The sequence below is a fragment of the Syngnathoides biaculeatus genome, chromosome 8, assembly GCF_019802595.1.
Source record: "Syngnathoides biaculeatus isolate LvHL_M chromosome 8, ASM1980259v1, whole genome shotgun sequence".
In the NCBI taxonomy this organism is placed as follows: Eukaryota; Metazoa; Chordata; class Actinopteri; order Syngnathiformes; family Syngnathidae; genus Syngnathoides; species Syngnathoides biaculeatus.
Window position 1 is genome coordinate 966918 of NC_084647.1, and position 17194 is coordinate 984111.

The window sequence follows — 17194 nt, forward strand, 5'->3', positions numbered from 1 at the left end:
TCTGTGACACACTGCCAACTGTATTTCCCGTTTACAGCAATTAACACTGATTAGGATGCAAAAGGGGAACGCAGAGCTCCTCCTAGCGGTAGAACACGATCATTGGAGCTGCTCATGAGAAATACTGTATTAAGGAATCAATCTATCACCCAACCCGAATTAGTGCACAGATAATAATACAACTGTATTATTGTACTTATTGTGTTATGTACTAATTGTAATTGTAATTGTAATTATGTACTAATTGTATTTTAGTTCTTCAATTGTGGTCTTTGTAATAAGAAAATGAGTGTAACTGGATTTTGTTATGTTTAGAAGGTGACGTCTTGAAAATAGAGGGCCGATTGTCAAGTCTTGAGTGGAGTTATCATATCCTGGTGAGATGCTTCGTATATGGGCATGTGTAAAGGCTTTATGTTAATGCTCGCAAAAGACTTGTGCCATTTCAGTCAAGTCTACACACCTGGTCCACACACCTGTTTCCCCTACTGTTGTCCATCTGTGCACTTGCATAAAAAGTCCACTTGTATTGGCAAATCCTGGCCTAAGGAGCTTTGTGTGTACGCAGTCAAGAAGTAATATCAGGCGGCCTTCTGCACTGTTCTTCCCCTCCCCCAACTCAGCCCTTCCATGGCTGAACTCAACAGATTAAACTATGCAATATCACTCGTACCAATCCACCAGCACTCCTCCTCCCCACCACCCTCAATTCAATTTCTTTTCCACTGTCCTCCACTTTCTCGCTCACCGAAATGACTGCTCTTTCTCTCTCGCTCTCTCTTGCCCATTAATATATACAACTCTTGCAGTATGTGAAATGACTTTCTAGTTTTAGAGCAGCATACGGGAGGCATACAAAAAGGACACAACAATGTATTTGAAGTATCTGTGTCATATTTGAACATGACCACTGATTTAACATTTAATTTACAGTGTTGTGTGCCTCACATTTGTGGGTGTGTTGCTCTTATCTTTCAAAAAAAAAAAGGTCCTTTCCCTTTATGTGCCCACTTGCGTGCGCCTCCTTTTTTGTGCACACGTGCATGAACAGTCACATTGCTGAGTGTACGTGTCTAGCGCCGTGCATGCATGCATATCTGGTCTTTGTGTGTGGGTGTATACGGCGCATAGCTATAGCTGCAGTTGTGTCTTAGGGCCAATGCATCGCGTAAGGCAATCCGCCTCTGAGCAGCTCCTTCAGGTGAAATTTATTGCCACTGCACTTGGCCTGTTATAATGGCGATGGACTCCTTACCCCTCTTTCTGGCCCAGTGTGCGCATGCGAGCGTATGTGTTGGTGATTTCTTAGTTTTCACACCCTCCCACCCTCACAAAACACACCACCTTCACTAAGAACTCCTCCCCTGTCTGCATCCCTGTTTAAAAGCTGCAGAGAGAATCAGTGTTGGTGTTGACTCCACCCTTGAGAACTCTTGATCAGAAGGCGCATTGAACCCACACAAACTTTGGGATTCACATAAAGGTTTGATAGATTGGAGCAGCTCAGGATTCTCTTCTTCTAGAAGAATAACTCTTCAATTTGGAGAACAGCTTTGAGCTGAAAATTCCTGGATGGAAATCACTTAAGGTCTCAAAGCAAAGCAGTAGAGCTAACTGACTGTCAGTTAGGTAGCACTGGAGAAATAGGTCATAGAGCTAAAAATACGTATCTATCGCTCTCTCTCTCTCTCTCTCTCTCTCTCTATCCCTTGCTCATGGTCTTTCTCAATCCTGTCTTCCCAAAAAAAAATACAAAGTAAAGCAGAAGTAGAATCCAAATAAAGAGATGATGAAAGGAATAACTTTGAAAAAGAAATACCCTTAAAAAACATCAGGCCTTAGGCTTGCTCCCTTTTGAATACAGAAGTAGGAACAGGAGCTAGTGTGTCTACAGATGAGCAAGTGAAGGAATGACGGAGGAGATAGGAAGGGAAAATGAAGACGTAAAAATGGATGCTCAGGCTGCGATTCAGCCATTAGATGGGGCTGGTTTAGTACATGGAACTCATTTATTCGCTCATCTTAGTTAGGCAGGCGGGACAGTGAGTAAGTTGGCAAATAAATAAATAAATAAATAATAAATAAATAAATAAATAAATAAACAAACAAACAGGGTCACTCCAGGACTGCTGATAATACCATAGACGCACCCATGAAGCGACATATGAATTTGTTATGAATATTACCTGCAGTATTTGGGATGGACAGTAAACAGGGTTGTACTCAAATGACAAGACTGTACAATTTCATATGAAATGGCGAAAAAAAGCAAAGTGCCAACACATACACTAAATCCACTATAGATGAACCAAGCTCAGAGAACCTTAAAGATTCCTTGGGGGGAAATAAAAAATCCCCAGAGCATTTCGTGCCAGATTCAACATGCAAAGTAGTTTGATAGAGGGGCTCAGCATAACAATCGGGAAATTTGGAAATGTCAGGGTAAAGAGGGATACAGAAGGAGTGATGGATGACGTGAATGATGCAGGAGAAGGGTCTGAATGGGGAAGAGGGTCAGCAGGGGTGATAGGAGGAGAAAGAGAGGAGTGAAGAGCGAAGCAGGAGAGCAGAGAGAGAGCAAGAGAAAGAGAGAGAGGGAGATTACTGTAATCCAAGAGAGAGAAAGCAGAGGGAATGTTTGGAAAGTCCCCAGTAGATTGAAGCGAGTCACCCGTCCTTTGCTGATTTGTCTTAGCACCCAGATGAAGACTCCACATCCACAACTCATTGGACATTGAAAATGAAATTCATTAGCACGTTGGTGGGCGTTTTGGGCCCAAGCTAAACCTACAAACGAGGTGTTATCATTTGATAAACTGCATAAACCTAAAGGACACTTATAGAGAAATGTATAGATACAGGATGTTTTTTTTTTCAAGCAACTAGACTAACTTTCTTCTTGCACTCTTCCTTTTTCTTATTTTGTCCATGCATCTTGCCCTCTCACCAGCACCAAAATGATATAGCATCGTCCAAGTCAATGAGACAGACGTAAACCCACTTGACATCCCGTGACAGTGGGTCGGATGTGACATAGTGACCACCAGATAGGAGGAGGAAGGAGAAGCAGCACCTGTGACCTCGGGCTTGGTTATTATTTTGGGGGGAAACACGCACAGGTTTTCAAGATCAACTAGTAAGAGGCTACGGAGGCACCACAGCACCGCCGTCCTGCTGCGTGGCAGACTCACTCAGGGATGCCTGCATCTGCACACAGAGATGATCCCATGCCAAATGGTACAAAACGTGATGAGCAAAACAACTCAGCTGAGTGAAAGAGCGGTGCTGAAGCCATTGTGTGTTTTACCCCTGTTACCTCTCTGGAAGCAGATAGTAGCACACATCAGCCACCTTTTTGGCCGGGTGCCTAAGCGGCTGGAGCAGGCGTCTGCATTCCGCTGCAGCCAGTCACGGCACAACAAAAAAAGACAGGGCATTGTCAAAAAGATTTTGCCTCAGAGGAACTTTAATCTCCTGGAACGCGCCATTGTAGAATCAAACACGCGCTAAATTGCAATATAAATGCAAGACGTGGTACTGCAATTTGCCTTTGATTGTCGACTAAATTGTGATCAAATGAGCTCAGGCGGTACATTGCCAAAATACCGGCGACTAAAGGTAAAGCCGTCTTGCTGGAAAGCTTCAACCTTCCAGTCCTACCTGCTTGCACTGTGTCCGCATCCCAGGTGGCGTAAAGCTGTCTCAACTGTCTGCCTTCCTCCAGCCTGCCTGCCTGCCTGCCCGCCTCTGACCGTGATCTTGGCTGGCCACACTGGCAAGGGACATACCGGGTCACCCAAATCCAGCCCCGGCATTCCTGCGTGTTCCTGCTGACATGCACGCTGCTCCTGCCTCTCGGAAAATGAGAATACACCGCTTGCACCGGAACGCACAATCAACCCGTAGCGCCAACAGTAGACAGAAGGGCAACTTTTGTGCGTTTTTATTGTCTTATCTCAATTTGTGCTGGATGCGCGGCATGCGTAGAGGTGCTGGCCATCGTGCTCTGGGTGCAATGGTAAATATAATTACACTGACAACGTTCACTAATGGCGGGGAAAAAAAATCCAACGTGTTGTACTTACGATTTGAGATGGTTCTGTACCGCTGTGGCCATTTTGGTGTAGTATGATAGAATGCAACGCTGCGGAGCCCCGTATTGTACATGTAATGTAGCAGCTTTTTCAATTTCATTCATTCTCTGGGGCTGCGGCTGCAAGGGCCAGCCAATGGGAGACGGGAGCGCACGCGACAGCAGAGGGGAAGTGTAGTTTTTTACGCATGTCAACATGAAACATGTCCAGGAGCAATGCACTACAAGTACCGGCGTGGGTAGCGACTTCAAGGGTGCCACGGTCCCGCCTTGGACCTGAAAGGGCAAAAGCAACCATCCGCATCCCAATTTTTTAACACATCCAGGAACAGAGCAGTTACTAATACCGAGATCACATCCCTCTCAAACATTTGGCTGTTGCCTTTCTGTGGCTCTTTACAATTGATAGCAATACAAAGTTGCAATAAAACTTATCAGAATCAGCTTTATTGGCTGACTATGTCAACAAGACACAGGGAATTTGTCTCCGGTAGTTGGAGCCATCCTAGTACGACATGCATATTACACATACAGTCTTCTTGCATTTAGAGCAGATAGAATGCCCATTGGAGCAATACAAATAGATGACTGCTGTGCAGCAGTATCTCAGCAGCTCTCATGGCAGGCCGTGCTTCCTCGGAAGCTGCAGTTAAAATATCCTTTGCTGGGGGTTTTTGATGATGGAGTTGATGTTTGTTTCCCACTTCAAGTCCTGTGAGATTGTAATTCCCAGGAACTTGAAGGTGCCGATGGTTGACACAAAACAGTTGGACAGCATGAGGGGCAGCTGCGGTGAACGATCCCTCTTGAAGCCCACAATCATCTCGACAGTCTTGAGCCCGTTCAGCTCCAGGTTGTGCTGGCCACACCAAAGCTCCAGTCTCGCCACTTCCTGTCAATATGCAAACTTGTCACCATCTTTGTTTAGCTCCATGATTGTGGTGTCATTTGCAAATTTAAAAAGCTTGAGTTTCGGGTGCCTTGCGGTACAGTCGTACGTGGAGATTGAAAAGAGCAGCGTGTAGAGGATACAGCCTTAGGGCACCCCTGGTGCTGACGGTGTGTGTGGATGAGGTGGTGTCCCCCAGTTTCACCTGCTCCGTCCTACCTGTCAGGAAGTTGTATATCCAGAGGCAGATGGCCGGTGAGAGACACTGACTTTGAGAAGCTTGGAGAAGAGGAGTTTGGGGATGATGGCATAGAATGGAGAGCTGAAGTCCACAAACAGGATCCTCGCATAGTTTCCCACGCTGTAGAGGTGTTCAAGAATGAAGTGCAGTCCCGTGTTGACTGTATCATTTGCAGACCCACTAGCTCGCCAGGCAAAATGCAGTGGGTCCAGCAAGGGACCGTTGGCGCTCTTGAAGTGGTCAGGCACAAGGTGCTCAAGGGACTTCATGACCACAGATGTCAAGGATACAGTCCTGGAGTCATTTAGACCTGAGATTGCCAGTTTCTTCGGGACCAGGGTGATGGTGGAGTGTTTGAAGCAGGTTACAGTGATTATTGATAGATTATTGGTCGAATTGAATAAACTAAAAGATGATAATGGCACTCTCGTGCATGTTTCTACAAAAATGAAGAAACATTATGTCTACAACAGCTCTTCTGAAATCCTACACAGGCATTTTAATTATTCATTAATCAGGAGCAATGAGTAGAGCGTTATGATTGATTCTTTTGGAGTTTCACAATTGAGTTAGGTTGCATGGGACCTTCTCTAACTGCTTCCATCCACTTTCATAAAATCAGTACAATGTTGTCATGGTGCTTCAATTTTCCCCCACTTGAAACATGACAGCAAGCTTTTATTTTGGCCTTGGAAAAGTGCCAAACACTTCTCTGACAATCTACAAGTACGTGTTTGTCCTACAAGCCAGAAGAATTTGGCTTGAAGAAGATAGATAGATAGATAGATAGATAGATAGATAGATAGATAGATAGATAGATAGATAGATAGATAGATAGATAGATAGATAGATAGATAGATAGATAGATAGATAGATAGATAGATAGATAGATAGATAGATAGATAGATAGATAGATAGATAGATAGATAGATAGATAGATAGATAGATAGATAGATAGATAGATAGATAGATAGATAGATAGATAGATAGATAGATAGATAGATAGATAGATAGATAGATAGATAGATAATCCTTCTCTCAAGAAATGTAAACATTAGACAACCAGAACCGTAGAACCCAAACTGTCAACAAACCTCACACAAGCAAAACTAGGGAGCTAACTATGGATTTTAGGAGGACCAGGCTCAGCCCATTACTGTCATGGGGAGGGCAGCAAGGTGTCATTTGGAGACATCCATCCATCCATCCATCCATCCATTTTATACCATTCACTTTCAACTTCAGCTTCCTCTCACCTCCCAAAAACATGCATTAATTGGAGACTCCTCATTGCTCGTAGATGTGATTGTGAGTGAGTGTCTGTCTCTATGTGCACTTTGATTGGCTGCCCACCAGTTCAGGGTGTATCCTGCCTCCTGCCTGATGATGGCTGGGATTGGCTCCAGCACTCCCGCTACACTTGTGCGCATAAGCGGCTAAGAAAATGGATGGATGGGTGGATGGATGAAGGAACTTAAAATAGTGCTGCTGCAGTACTAGTTGCTATTTTTATTGCCACTTTTGCACCTTAAAAAATACTTAAGGAGATCAAACGGTAAACACACGTGTCTTTTTTCGGTATCTGAATTTCTGATTGTGGGCACTTTTGACAACTCTGATTATAATAATACTGTATGCCTATACTGCCCTATCTATACGCACAAATCTTTGACTGTAATTTGGCCTTTCAGCCACGTGGTGGCAGACATGTACTACCAAGTAAACCGACGAAGTGCGTCATTGGTCGCGTCCACATTGGCTCCTCCCTACGTACTCGGCGTCCACGCGCTGTTGTTTTGATTGACGCCAGTAGTCGGGCTTCAACTTCAGTTTGCGGTCAGCATGTATTATTAACCCACTCAATAACGATGTCTGAAGTAATGATGACAGCAATGGAGGACCTTTCAATATGCCCCATGAAAGCAGAGGAGCTCACCGACGGTGTTCGGAGTTTCCTGCTCGTGGACGAACAGGAGAACCTGCAGGTGAAGTTAGCTAACAGTCGCTAACAATTAGCTGCTAAGCTAAGAAGCCAAAGTCAAAACAACACGCAACGATTGTGTCAAACGCACCAGTTCGCCAAATTCATTTCTCAGAATATTGTTGGTGTTTGTGACAGTCGCTCTGTCAAGCTGAACTGCAAACTATGCTGTGGCTATGACGATGCGGGGAAAGTGTTTATCAACGACTTTGTTCTGAAAAATAGAAACTAGTGACTCATCTTGGTTTTCTGACCCACACGGACCGTTTTGGGTTAATTCTGTGTCGGACAGCGATTACACCCACCGGAATGCCACTGTGTCCATCAAGCAATTTCTATTCACGGTTGTTTGTTTTTTAATGTTTTGTTTGACAGATTGGTTTGCTGGAACAGAATGTAGTTGACCGAAACTTTTTAGTTTTTCTTGGCGACTTTATGACTAGGGAAGATGGCCCGAAACAAAGAAAAGTAACCTACAGTGGATTCCAATCTCAGATCTGAAACTTATTACGTAAGCAATGGAAGGTTTTGCCAAATTATTCTGTTGTACAGTAGCTGCATCCAATCAAAACTTCCAAAAACATGGTCATGATAGGATAGGATTTAACACTTCACCTTTTTTCTTTGCAGACATATCTATGTCAGATACACAAGACAACAATATTTGTGACAAAACGCCACATTTTAGAGAGGAAGTCTTTTAACAGATTGGCAGACCAAATGTCCATTTTGCTATCATTTTGTTGCTCAGATCAGAAACTTGAGGGTTGAATTTAAGCGCTACTTATTGGAAAATCTTGAAGTAAAAACTCACATGTAATTTTCCAGTGTAATATTCATCTTCAGATGTTTTCAAATCTAGAGCAAAAATGAAATAATTGGCCTTATGTTCTAATACCTTTGGAAGGAAATGTATATGATTGTACTTTTCAAACCACAGCTGTACAGTATTGTCTCGGTATAACTTTACAATCACGTCGTTCCTTATTTTGCCTCCAGGTCCGAGATGAGTCAGATTTTGTTGAAAGACTCAACTGTGCAGATGTGGGAGGTGTCAAGGTTCTGTCCATCTTTGGGAACACGGGGGACGGCAAGTCACACACCCTGAACCACATCCTGTTCAATGGCGAGAGTGTGTTTTTTACCTCCAAGTCCTCTAGCTCCTGTACAGTAGGTGTGTGGGCCGCTTATGACCCCTCCCTCAGCCTGGTTGCCTTGGATACCGAAGGCTTGTTGGGAGCAGCTGCCAATCAAAACCAGAGAATGAGGCTTCTCCTAAAGGTAAATGTGTGTTTAATCCTTTTACCTCAAAATATTAAATATTACTTTTATTAAGCAAAGTTGAAAGATGTGTAAAAATAGTTCAGTGGTGATATATACAGACCTTCCGCAAAATGATGAGCTTTTGAACAATCCAATGAGATTTAATGTAACAGCTGTATCAAAAGTTCTGACGTACCAAGGAAAATACTGCACAATTTGGTTACTCCTTTTCCTCCCCAAGAGTCCAAATCAATAGTAGTTTGGGGTATTTACATCAGCTTTTGTTGTACTTACTTTATTGTCCTTTGGATTGCATCGTTAATTGATCAGTAGAACAGTTCCTCTCATCTCCACTCTTCCAGGTCCTCGCAGTGTCAGATATAGTAATCTATCGAACGCGAGCGGAGCGCCTGCACAATGACATGTTCCAGTTCCTGAGCAGTGCGTCAGGAGCCTATTTGAAACACTTCACCCCAGAACTCAGGGCCCTATCCAGCCGCTGTGGTTTAGACGTGCCCCTCTCGTGCCTTGGGCCTGCTGTTATTGTCTTTCAGGAGACAACACACACACAACTGCTGGGCCATGGTAAACAGTTAGTTTATTTCCACTCTTAAGCGACTTTAGAAAGGCAAAATCTGTGGCTATGTTCACACTGCAGGGCATGAACCCCAATTCAAATGGTTTTGTTAAGTCTGATCATTTTATGTTGTCATTTATGTTACCAAAACAAATGTGACTTCTGCTGTGGCAGCACATGCATGCTCACAAAACAGGACGTCACCTTGCACATGCATGCAGACATGAATCATCATTTTTACGAACTGAATAGGGCTCGTCACGTAGGTCTTGGGGTTTTTGTGCAACCGGAGCCAACATTTTGTAATATAATCCATTCTAAAACATCTTTGGCCACTGTCTTCTGCTCCATTTCTGCCATTGTTTTTGTGAAAAATCTGTTTAGTCAAACAATTGTGACAACAGTTCTGTTTGTCGCCTTTTGATGACATTTAGGTCCATTGAGTGCCCCATGAGAATCCATATTGCACTCACGCCGCATTCTTCTTCAATTTATATTCACATACAAAAGAGACCTGGGTCGGATATGAAATAATCGTAATTGTACTGTGCAGATGGACATGAAAATATCAGATACTTGTCATATTGGGCAAAAAACCCAGAATTGACCTGCATTGTGAATGCAAGAAATACTTTAAGTTGACTCCTTTTACAATGCAGTTCATCTCTATTCCAATAATGTTCATCAAAGCTCAATATTTCTACCTACGCCAAGGAAGAAGCCATGAAATGTTGGTACAAATCCAGATAAAAATGTACAATTTTATTGGCATTACACAGTCCTGTCCACGCCTAATATTTTGAATGAAGTCAAGTGAACTCTATAAAAAAATGTCGACTTCCCTTAAGAGTTCAACCTTGGTCTGCGCTCCACTTCAACTTAATCATATTAACATCATATATTCTCATGTGGTTAAGATTCAAAGGTAGCTGGTCATGCTGACTTGCAGCTCCAGAGGCGGTTTCATGATCTGGGCTTGGGGACTGATGCCTTCAGCTCGGTGCAATACGTAGGTACTCAAACCATCACGCCTCCAACTGACTACAGCAAACTGCTGGAGGCCCTCAGACAGCAAGTGCAAAACACTCACACACGTTCGCCCCGCCACCCTGGCATAGTGTTCCACGCTTTGGAAGTAAGCAGTGCATTGTTGGTGTACTAATACAGATCCAACAAACACAAACACTATCATATCTATTTCTACTTATTTGATGTTTGTATCTATTTTCAGCCATGTTTTGTTTTTCAACATGTGTACCTAGGCCCTCAGTAAACGGTTCTGTGGTGACCTGTCAGATGGAAAGCTGAATCTGTACATGTTCTTCCCAGATGAGTACTTCACCTGCTCTGCTGTTTGCCTGAGTTGCAAGTAAGCCAATCGTGACTTTTCCTTCCTGAAAGAAACAATTTCAAGACTCTGCTTCTTGTACGATAGTCAAACAAATCTACCAAGCCACACAGTGGAGAGAAAATGTTCACAAATCCCCGTTCAAATTTCAGGATTTGTGGGATAAAAAAAGAGACGGAGACCAGTCAAAAGGTTTTCCACCATTAACGTGTACAACATGAAATCCTTTAGAGAGGAGCAGTAAAGATGAACATCTGAGACAATGCGATTGAACAAGTGCGCACACGAGTTCAATCACATTGTCTGTGGTTGTTGTGTTTAGTTGGGCAAATGATGAGGTCAAGCAAGCTGGGACTCAGTACTGTGTTCAACACTTTCATTTCATTTCATTTTTTTTTTTTAATTAAGCCCTGTGTGGGAATGTTGTATTTTTGCCAATGGTCTAACTAGATACTGACAGGATGTTTTTGTTTTGGTGACTCAATCTTTAACTATAATTGGCTCTGTGTAGGCTGTTGCGCTGGATGACCTCCCCACCCTTAGTGCAGATAAGGTTTTTTTTTCATTTTGTTTTTAAATTAAAATCCTGTGCTCATGTGTGGGATCCTTTGTTCATGTGGGAAGTTGGGAACTGTTGTTTTTGTTAAAACTCAAACTGTGTGTATTGATAAGTTTTCATAATTGCCCAGCTGTCTAATCGTGGGAATCTGCGCTTAGCTCAATTCCATGGAGCAAGTGACCCAATTTGCTGTGTTCCTTTATGCCTAGCATTGGCTTTAAAGCTTACATCACAATAGTTACAATGAGGAAAATAAGTATTTGAACACCCTGCAATTTTGAAAATTCTCCCACTTTGAAATCATAGAGGGGTCTGAAATTTTCATCTTAGGTGCATGTCCTGAGAGAGACAATCTAAAAAAAGAAATTGAAAAAAAATCCAGAAATCACAATGTTGCTGAGAAACACGGAGTTTCAGCTCCCTCCAAAGATTTTCTATTGGGTCTAAGTCTGGAGACTGGCAAGCCCACACCAGAACATTGTTATGCTTCTTACGGAGACACTCCTTGGTTACCCTTGCTGTGTGCGTCGGGTCATTGTCATGTTGGAAGACCCAGCCACGACCCATCTTCAATGCTCTGACTGAGGGAAGGAGGTTGTTCCCCAAAAGCTCGCAATACATGGCCCCGGTTATCCTCTCCTTAATACAGTCCAGTCGTCCAATCCCATGTGCAGAAAAACACCCGCCAAATTAAAGCACGCAAATTTATTACCGCGATGTACATTTCAAATGTCGGTGGCCAGTCTGTCCAGCAATTCAGATTAGTTCTCACAACTAGCAAACTGCCTTCTTTATCAATGCACTAGCTTCTAATCCCACATTGGTTTTCATGCCGAGCTGGTTTGAGCTAGGGTTGTACATAGCTAGCTAGTCATTTAGGGGCCCACAGCAAACATAGTGATGTTATCGGGTTCTCAGAGCACAGGACTGGCTCAGTATGGGTAAACCTTGAGCCACATTAACATATGTTATGTTGTGGCTAACGACACACAAGTGTGGCCAGGAGATTTTTCGACTGTTTAGCCACTTTGGCTAAGAGGTTTTATGTCTTAATGCCAGCCCTGCTACATTTTTTCAAAGACGCAACATGATTGAAATATGTTGAATGTTACATTATTAAATTGTGTTATTGGATTGATCAGACATTACATTTAATTTCATATATACTATAAACTATTCAGTTTTGTGTTTCTTCTTTCCATTTGTAATTTGTAACCACTGATGCACTTAAAAAAAAAGAAACCCAACAAAACAGTGGTACAGTGGTACTTGTTAGGTGGAGCACAATGTGTTCCATAATACTGTACTGGTCTACGTCCACTGTTTTTAGGGGAAAAAAAACAACGGAAAGAATGAAGTTAGAGTAATCTCTCATTTGTCATGGGGGTTTGATTCTGGACCACCCCGCAATAGGTGAAATCTGCATAGTTGATACCATTGTTTCAAAATTTGTATTTATTTTTTCATTTTAAACACATTTTAAAACCATATGAAGCTCCCAAGACTCTTATTAATCTTCCCCATATGCCTGTTAACCTCTACAATACTCTTACGTGATGATCTTAAGGAGCTTTAAACACCTAAACATACATCTGTTAGCAGTAATACTGTGCACACACTGTGCATTGTGTTCCTTGTAATGTGTTTATTAATTAATTTTTCTTTTTTTTCCCCCCATTTAAATATTTTAAGCCTGGAAGTACACCCAAAACAATTACAACATGCAGTCAAAATCCTGCAATGTGGCATATTATGCTCAATAAGAATTTGAAATTAAAAATTTAATTCCAGTAATTCCACAATAGATAAATCAGAATTTCGTGAGGGAACACTATTCCAGGATCTCTGTCCACCATCATAAAAGCTTTTTTACGATACTTGCAAAAAAATGTATGACTAGCTACCCTGAAGGTGTAAAGATAGGTTGACCACTGTTAAACGTTGAAATCCAGGTACACTTTGGTTGATCATTTGAATAAATCAATAATGACATCATCATGTGTTACGTAGAGAATTTACATGATGTTTATTAGTGTTAGGTTCCTGGATGTAAAACTGCACTCTGTTGTATTTAGACATTTTTGTATTATGTTTTTTATCTCTTGTATTAAATAAATAAGTGATGTAGTTTGAGCACATACAGTGCTTTTATACTAATAGTGCTACTAGCTGACTGTAGCCCGAGGTGTAAAACTAAAAACTGCTGAGTTGGCCTGAATCATGTGATGTTTTTGTGTGGCCTTCAGTATTCGCTGCAAGAATGGAATGAACCATCTGCGAGACAGGGTCCCGCACATGGCAGATGGACTATGCCAGTATGCACACCAGTTCAATAACAAAGTCCTTATCTGTAAGGTATGATCAATTCCCAACATCTAAATCTTTTAGCCTGTTTTGATGAACTGAACGTAATCCTGTTTGGATTATATTAAATGGCTAAGATTTTAATTGGATTTTTGTCTTTTCTCCAGAGGTGCTATGAAAGTGGCAGAGAGGTGACAGTAATGCCTAAAACCTCGGCGTCCTCTGACAACCCGTGGTTTGGTCTTGCCAAGTTTGCCTGGTCGGGGTAGGTTCCTGTTTTCATTCATCTTCATCCATTCTTTTTTTTTCTTGATTGTACGCTTTCTTCTTAGTTATGTGTTAGAGTGTGCCAGCTGTGGTGTCATCTACCGCAGCAGACAGTATTGGGTAGGGAACCAGGACCCCGAGAGCAGCGTGGTGCGTTCTGAGGTCAAACACGTTTGGGAGGGGGTAAGTTCTCCATTGTTTCTTCATGTAATGCAAGATGGGGTTTCTCCTCAAACCCTTTTTCAAGTTTCTGTCCACCAGGGATTTCTGTAAAAGTAGCCTTGGAGTAAAAAATTTATTGGCGAATGGTGAGACTTGATAAAAGACACCAACTATTTTTTTTAACAAAACCACAAAAAAAGATCGGTCCCATGACAGTCAACATAAATTAGGTTCATGAAAGGTCAAACCTAAAATGATTGTCTGTATAAAACATTTTCATTAAAAAATAATAAATGTAATAAACATTACAGACATAAGGTAATTCCCTTTTCGCAACCTTCTGTTTGAATAATGAAAATGTAAATAATGGGTAGTCCCCAACGCATATTGCTAGTTTGTATAGCTTTATCCTTGTATTCCCCTCCCACACCTTTTAAGCACATACTAGACAAAAAAAACAGTTGAATACAAATATGTACTGTAACTTATATTAAAGACAGTATATTGTATTATTTCTCAGTGAAGCTTTAGGTAATATTTGAGTGGAAGCAAAGGGGGTTGTTAATACTCACATTGACAGTGGCTGTTTATTGCACTGTATTTCTGCATACCACAGCGGAAGGAACCCTGTCCCTTAGGACTTCAGAGCAGAGCACTGTATTTACAGCTCTTACAGAAGAATAAAATTAAATAAAAACAAAAGCCGGTAGCTCAGGGCTGCAAAGTCAATAATCGGCATGTAGGAGGCATTGCTGTAGTTGATAATCAGCACTGGTTTTAAAGTAACTATTTTACAGATGCCTGTAAACCTGAACCTTTGTCTTCTACTTGCTGTCTCCTTCCAGTCGGACACCTTCCTTACCAACCACCAGAACGCGGCCCAGAGGGTCTTGGATGGGATGAACTACGTGATTCAGTCAGTTTCTGAGTACAGCACCGGCCCCACCAAAGCTGTCGCTGCCTGGCTCACTGACCAGGTGGCACCGCCGTACTGGAGACCCAACACAGAGATTACCGTAAATGCAGTATTTCATACTTGGGAACCAGCAACTTGATCATCAACTAAAACGTGGCATTAGCAGTTGGGAAAAAAAAAAAAAAAAAATATATATATATATATATATATATATATATATATATATTATATATATATACACTGAAAAATATGTTTCTGTATGGGTGACATTAGAATATTATAAATTATAATATTTATAATCTTGTAAAAAATAATTCTTCTTTGGATCAATTATATGCCTCTAATTGCAATTATTATTTAAAGACTTGTCACAGCACAAAAATACTAACGAATCATACAGTAGAGACAGAAGGCGTGACCAAATAGTGTGAATGATTTAATTTCAATTGTAGCTCAGTGGTTAGAGCACTGGTTTGGTAAACCAGAGGTTGTGGGTTCGTATCCCAGTGGAGCCTCCACTCCCTGAGAAGGGTTGCTTCAGGAAGGGCAAGGTTGGTCACAAAACAAATTAAACTTGTAAGTCCAGGTGTCAGTACTTGTACTGCATATCCTAAAATAATTATTCAATGGTGTATTTATTGATTTAATAGTGACACTTGTAATCGTCCGTAGTTGATAGGGTAGATATGTTTTATGGTCATGAATGAAATTGTGGGCACAAGTAAGAACACAGAGTGTTTCAATGAATGTTTGTATTTCTTTTCTCAACCGATTCTAAACTGTGCACTGTATTTCAACCCAGCTTGCTGAGCATCACCTGACAGCTGATGCCAAACAACCCAGGCCGCCTGAGCAGCAGTGTTACTTAATCGGGTCCTCCTTTATCTTTGTGCCCGTTAGGCTTGTCATGGCTGTCACAGAGCGTTCGAGGAGGCAGAGCGTAAGCACCACTGTCGGTCATGTGGTGAGGGGTTCTGCCACCTGTGTTCCAGTCATAGGATGCCTGTGCCGGAGAGGGGCTGGGGCAGCAGCCCTGTCAGGGTGTGTATGGCCTGCTACCGTCACGGAGGACCACCCGAAACCACCAGTCAGGGTAAGACATGAACATCCCGTTGATAGTTTTGAAGGTGAATAAAAGTTGCAGTTACAAAGGATAGGTTTCGAGCCATTTGTTTGTTTTCACTATTTGCTATTATTGATTAATTTGATTGGCGTTCTACTATTTTCATGTTTCTGATATTTTGAGAAAATGTCGTTGTTCTACATTCATTTGCAGCATTACAGAACTGTATTGCATAAAACGGATGTGTGTCTAATACTACATATCAGCATAATGCAGTAAAGTTGGACACCACTGCAAACTGCAACCACAAGATGCTCCATGGCACACAATAGCAAAATACCCTCAGTACACCACTGGGGCCTCCACTCCCTGAGAAGGGTTGCGTCAGGAAGGGCATCCGGCGTAAAAATTGTGCCAAACATATGTGCGTTCATCTGAGATGACACGCTGTGGCGACCCCGAAACGGACAAGCCGAAAGAAACTTACTTTTTACCCTTGATCAGTAATAAAACACAACACATACGCATTTACTATTATTGTATCTTTGTTCCATCTTAAATACTTACCTTTGGATATTCATATTAATGAATTGCTGATTATTAATCTGTTAGCCGCTGAGGTATATAAACATGATTGGAATGTGTGTGTGTGTGTGTGTGTGTGTGTGTGTGTGTGTGGTGTGTGTGTGTGTGTGTGTGTGTGTTTTACATTGTGCCATCTTTTCATGGAGTGTGCAAAGCGGAGCCTCGTGGTCTCATCGCTCGCAGGGTGGCGGAGGTGGCTCAGTCCACCTTAGACATCGTCAGCACCGCTGTGGACTACCCACTCTGTGAGTTTGTAATCATTAGATTTTTCAAAAGACTTGCCATTTCAAATAGTCAAGCAGATTTGGAGATTAAAACTGAAGGTGTTAATGAAGCAATTTACATCAAATATTCTCCACGGGGTTCTGTTTTAGGCTTTGTCAAGGATGTGGCTCGACCGGACTACTGGGTGCCCGACCAGGAGATCACCCAATGCCACCAGTGCTCGAAAGTCTTCACTCCAATCATGTCCAAGCACCACTGCAGAGCCTGCGGTCAGGGGGTGTGCGGCCCCTGCTCAACACACATGAAGCCCGTACCCTCAAGAGGCTGGGACCACCCAGTGCGAGTGTGTGACAACTGTAACGCCAGCACGGATACGCTCTAAAACTACAGATGTAAGTCCCCAGTCAAACTAAATGAGCGTCTGTTGTTACAAAGATAGCTTGCTATCAGGTGCCAGTCGAAGATGGGATTTTTATCTCTTTTGCCTACATCATCTGATTCTGCGTCACGTAGTAGCAAAACTGATTAAACGATCAGTAGTCGTCTTTACTACAGGTTTCAGCTGCTTTGTTTTGTTGCCTCGAAAATATGACAACGGCTGGAAGCCCTGGAGTACGTCACCTGTGGAACAAAAGTGGAGAACAAATGAACCAGGAGAGAAGATTTTCAATCACTGTACTAGTAATCTCTTTTTCCAAACGTTCACATTTTATCTCACGAG

At 42.2% G+C, this 17194-nt stretch overlaps 1 protein-coding gene across 3 annotated transcripts; it reads left to right on the forward strand.

The window, feature by feature from the left end:
- Positions 1-6983: 6983 nt before the first annotated feature.
- si:ch211-11n16.2 (zinc finger FYVE domain-containing protein 1) lies at positions 6984-17194 on the forward strand. 3 transcript variants are annotated; one of them, XM_061827990.1, is made up of 13 exons: positions 6984-7208; positions 8204-8485; positions 8830-9052; positions 9962-10179; positions 10307-10413; positions 13198-13306; positions 13423-13520; positions 13588-13705; positions 14530-14700; positions 15501-15693; positions 16395-16493; positions 16623-16865; positions 17029-17194. In XM_061827990.1, the coding sequence occupies exons 1-12, from the start codon at positions 7092-7094 to the stop codon at positions 16853-16855; spliced, it is 1968 nt and encodes a 655-aa protein (XP_061683974.1). In that variant the 5' UTR covers positions 6984-7091; the 3' UTR covers positions 16856-16865; positions 17029-17194. The 3 variants fall into 3 exon arrangements, with proteins under 3 accessions (XP_061683974.1, XP_061683973.1, XP_061683975.1); XM_061827989.1 differs by having other exon boundaries at positions 16623-17194; XM_061827991.1 differs by having other exon boundaries at positions 9962-10053; positions 16623-17194.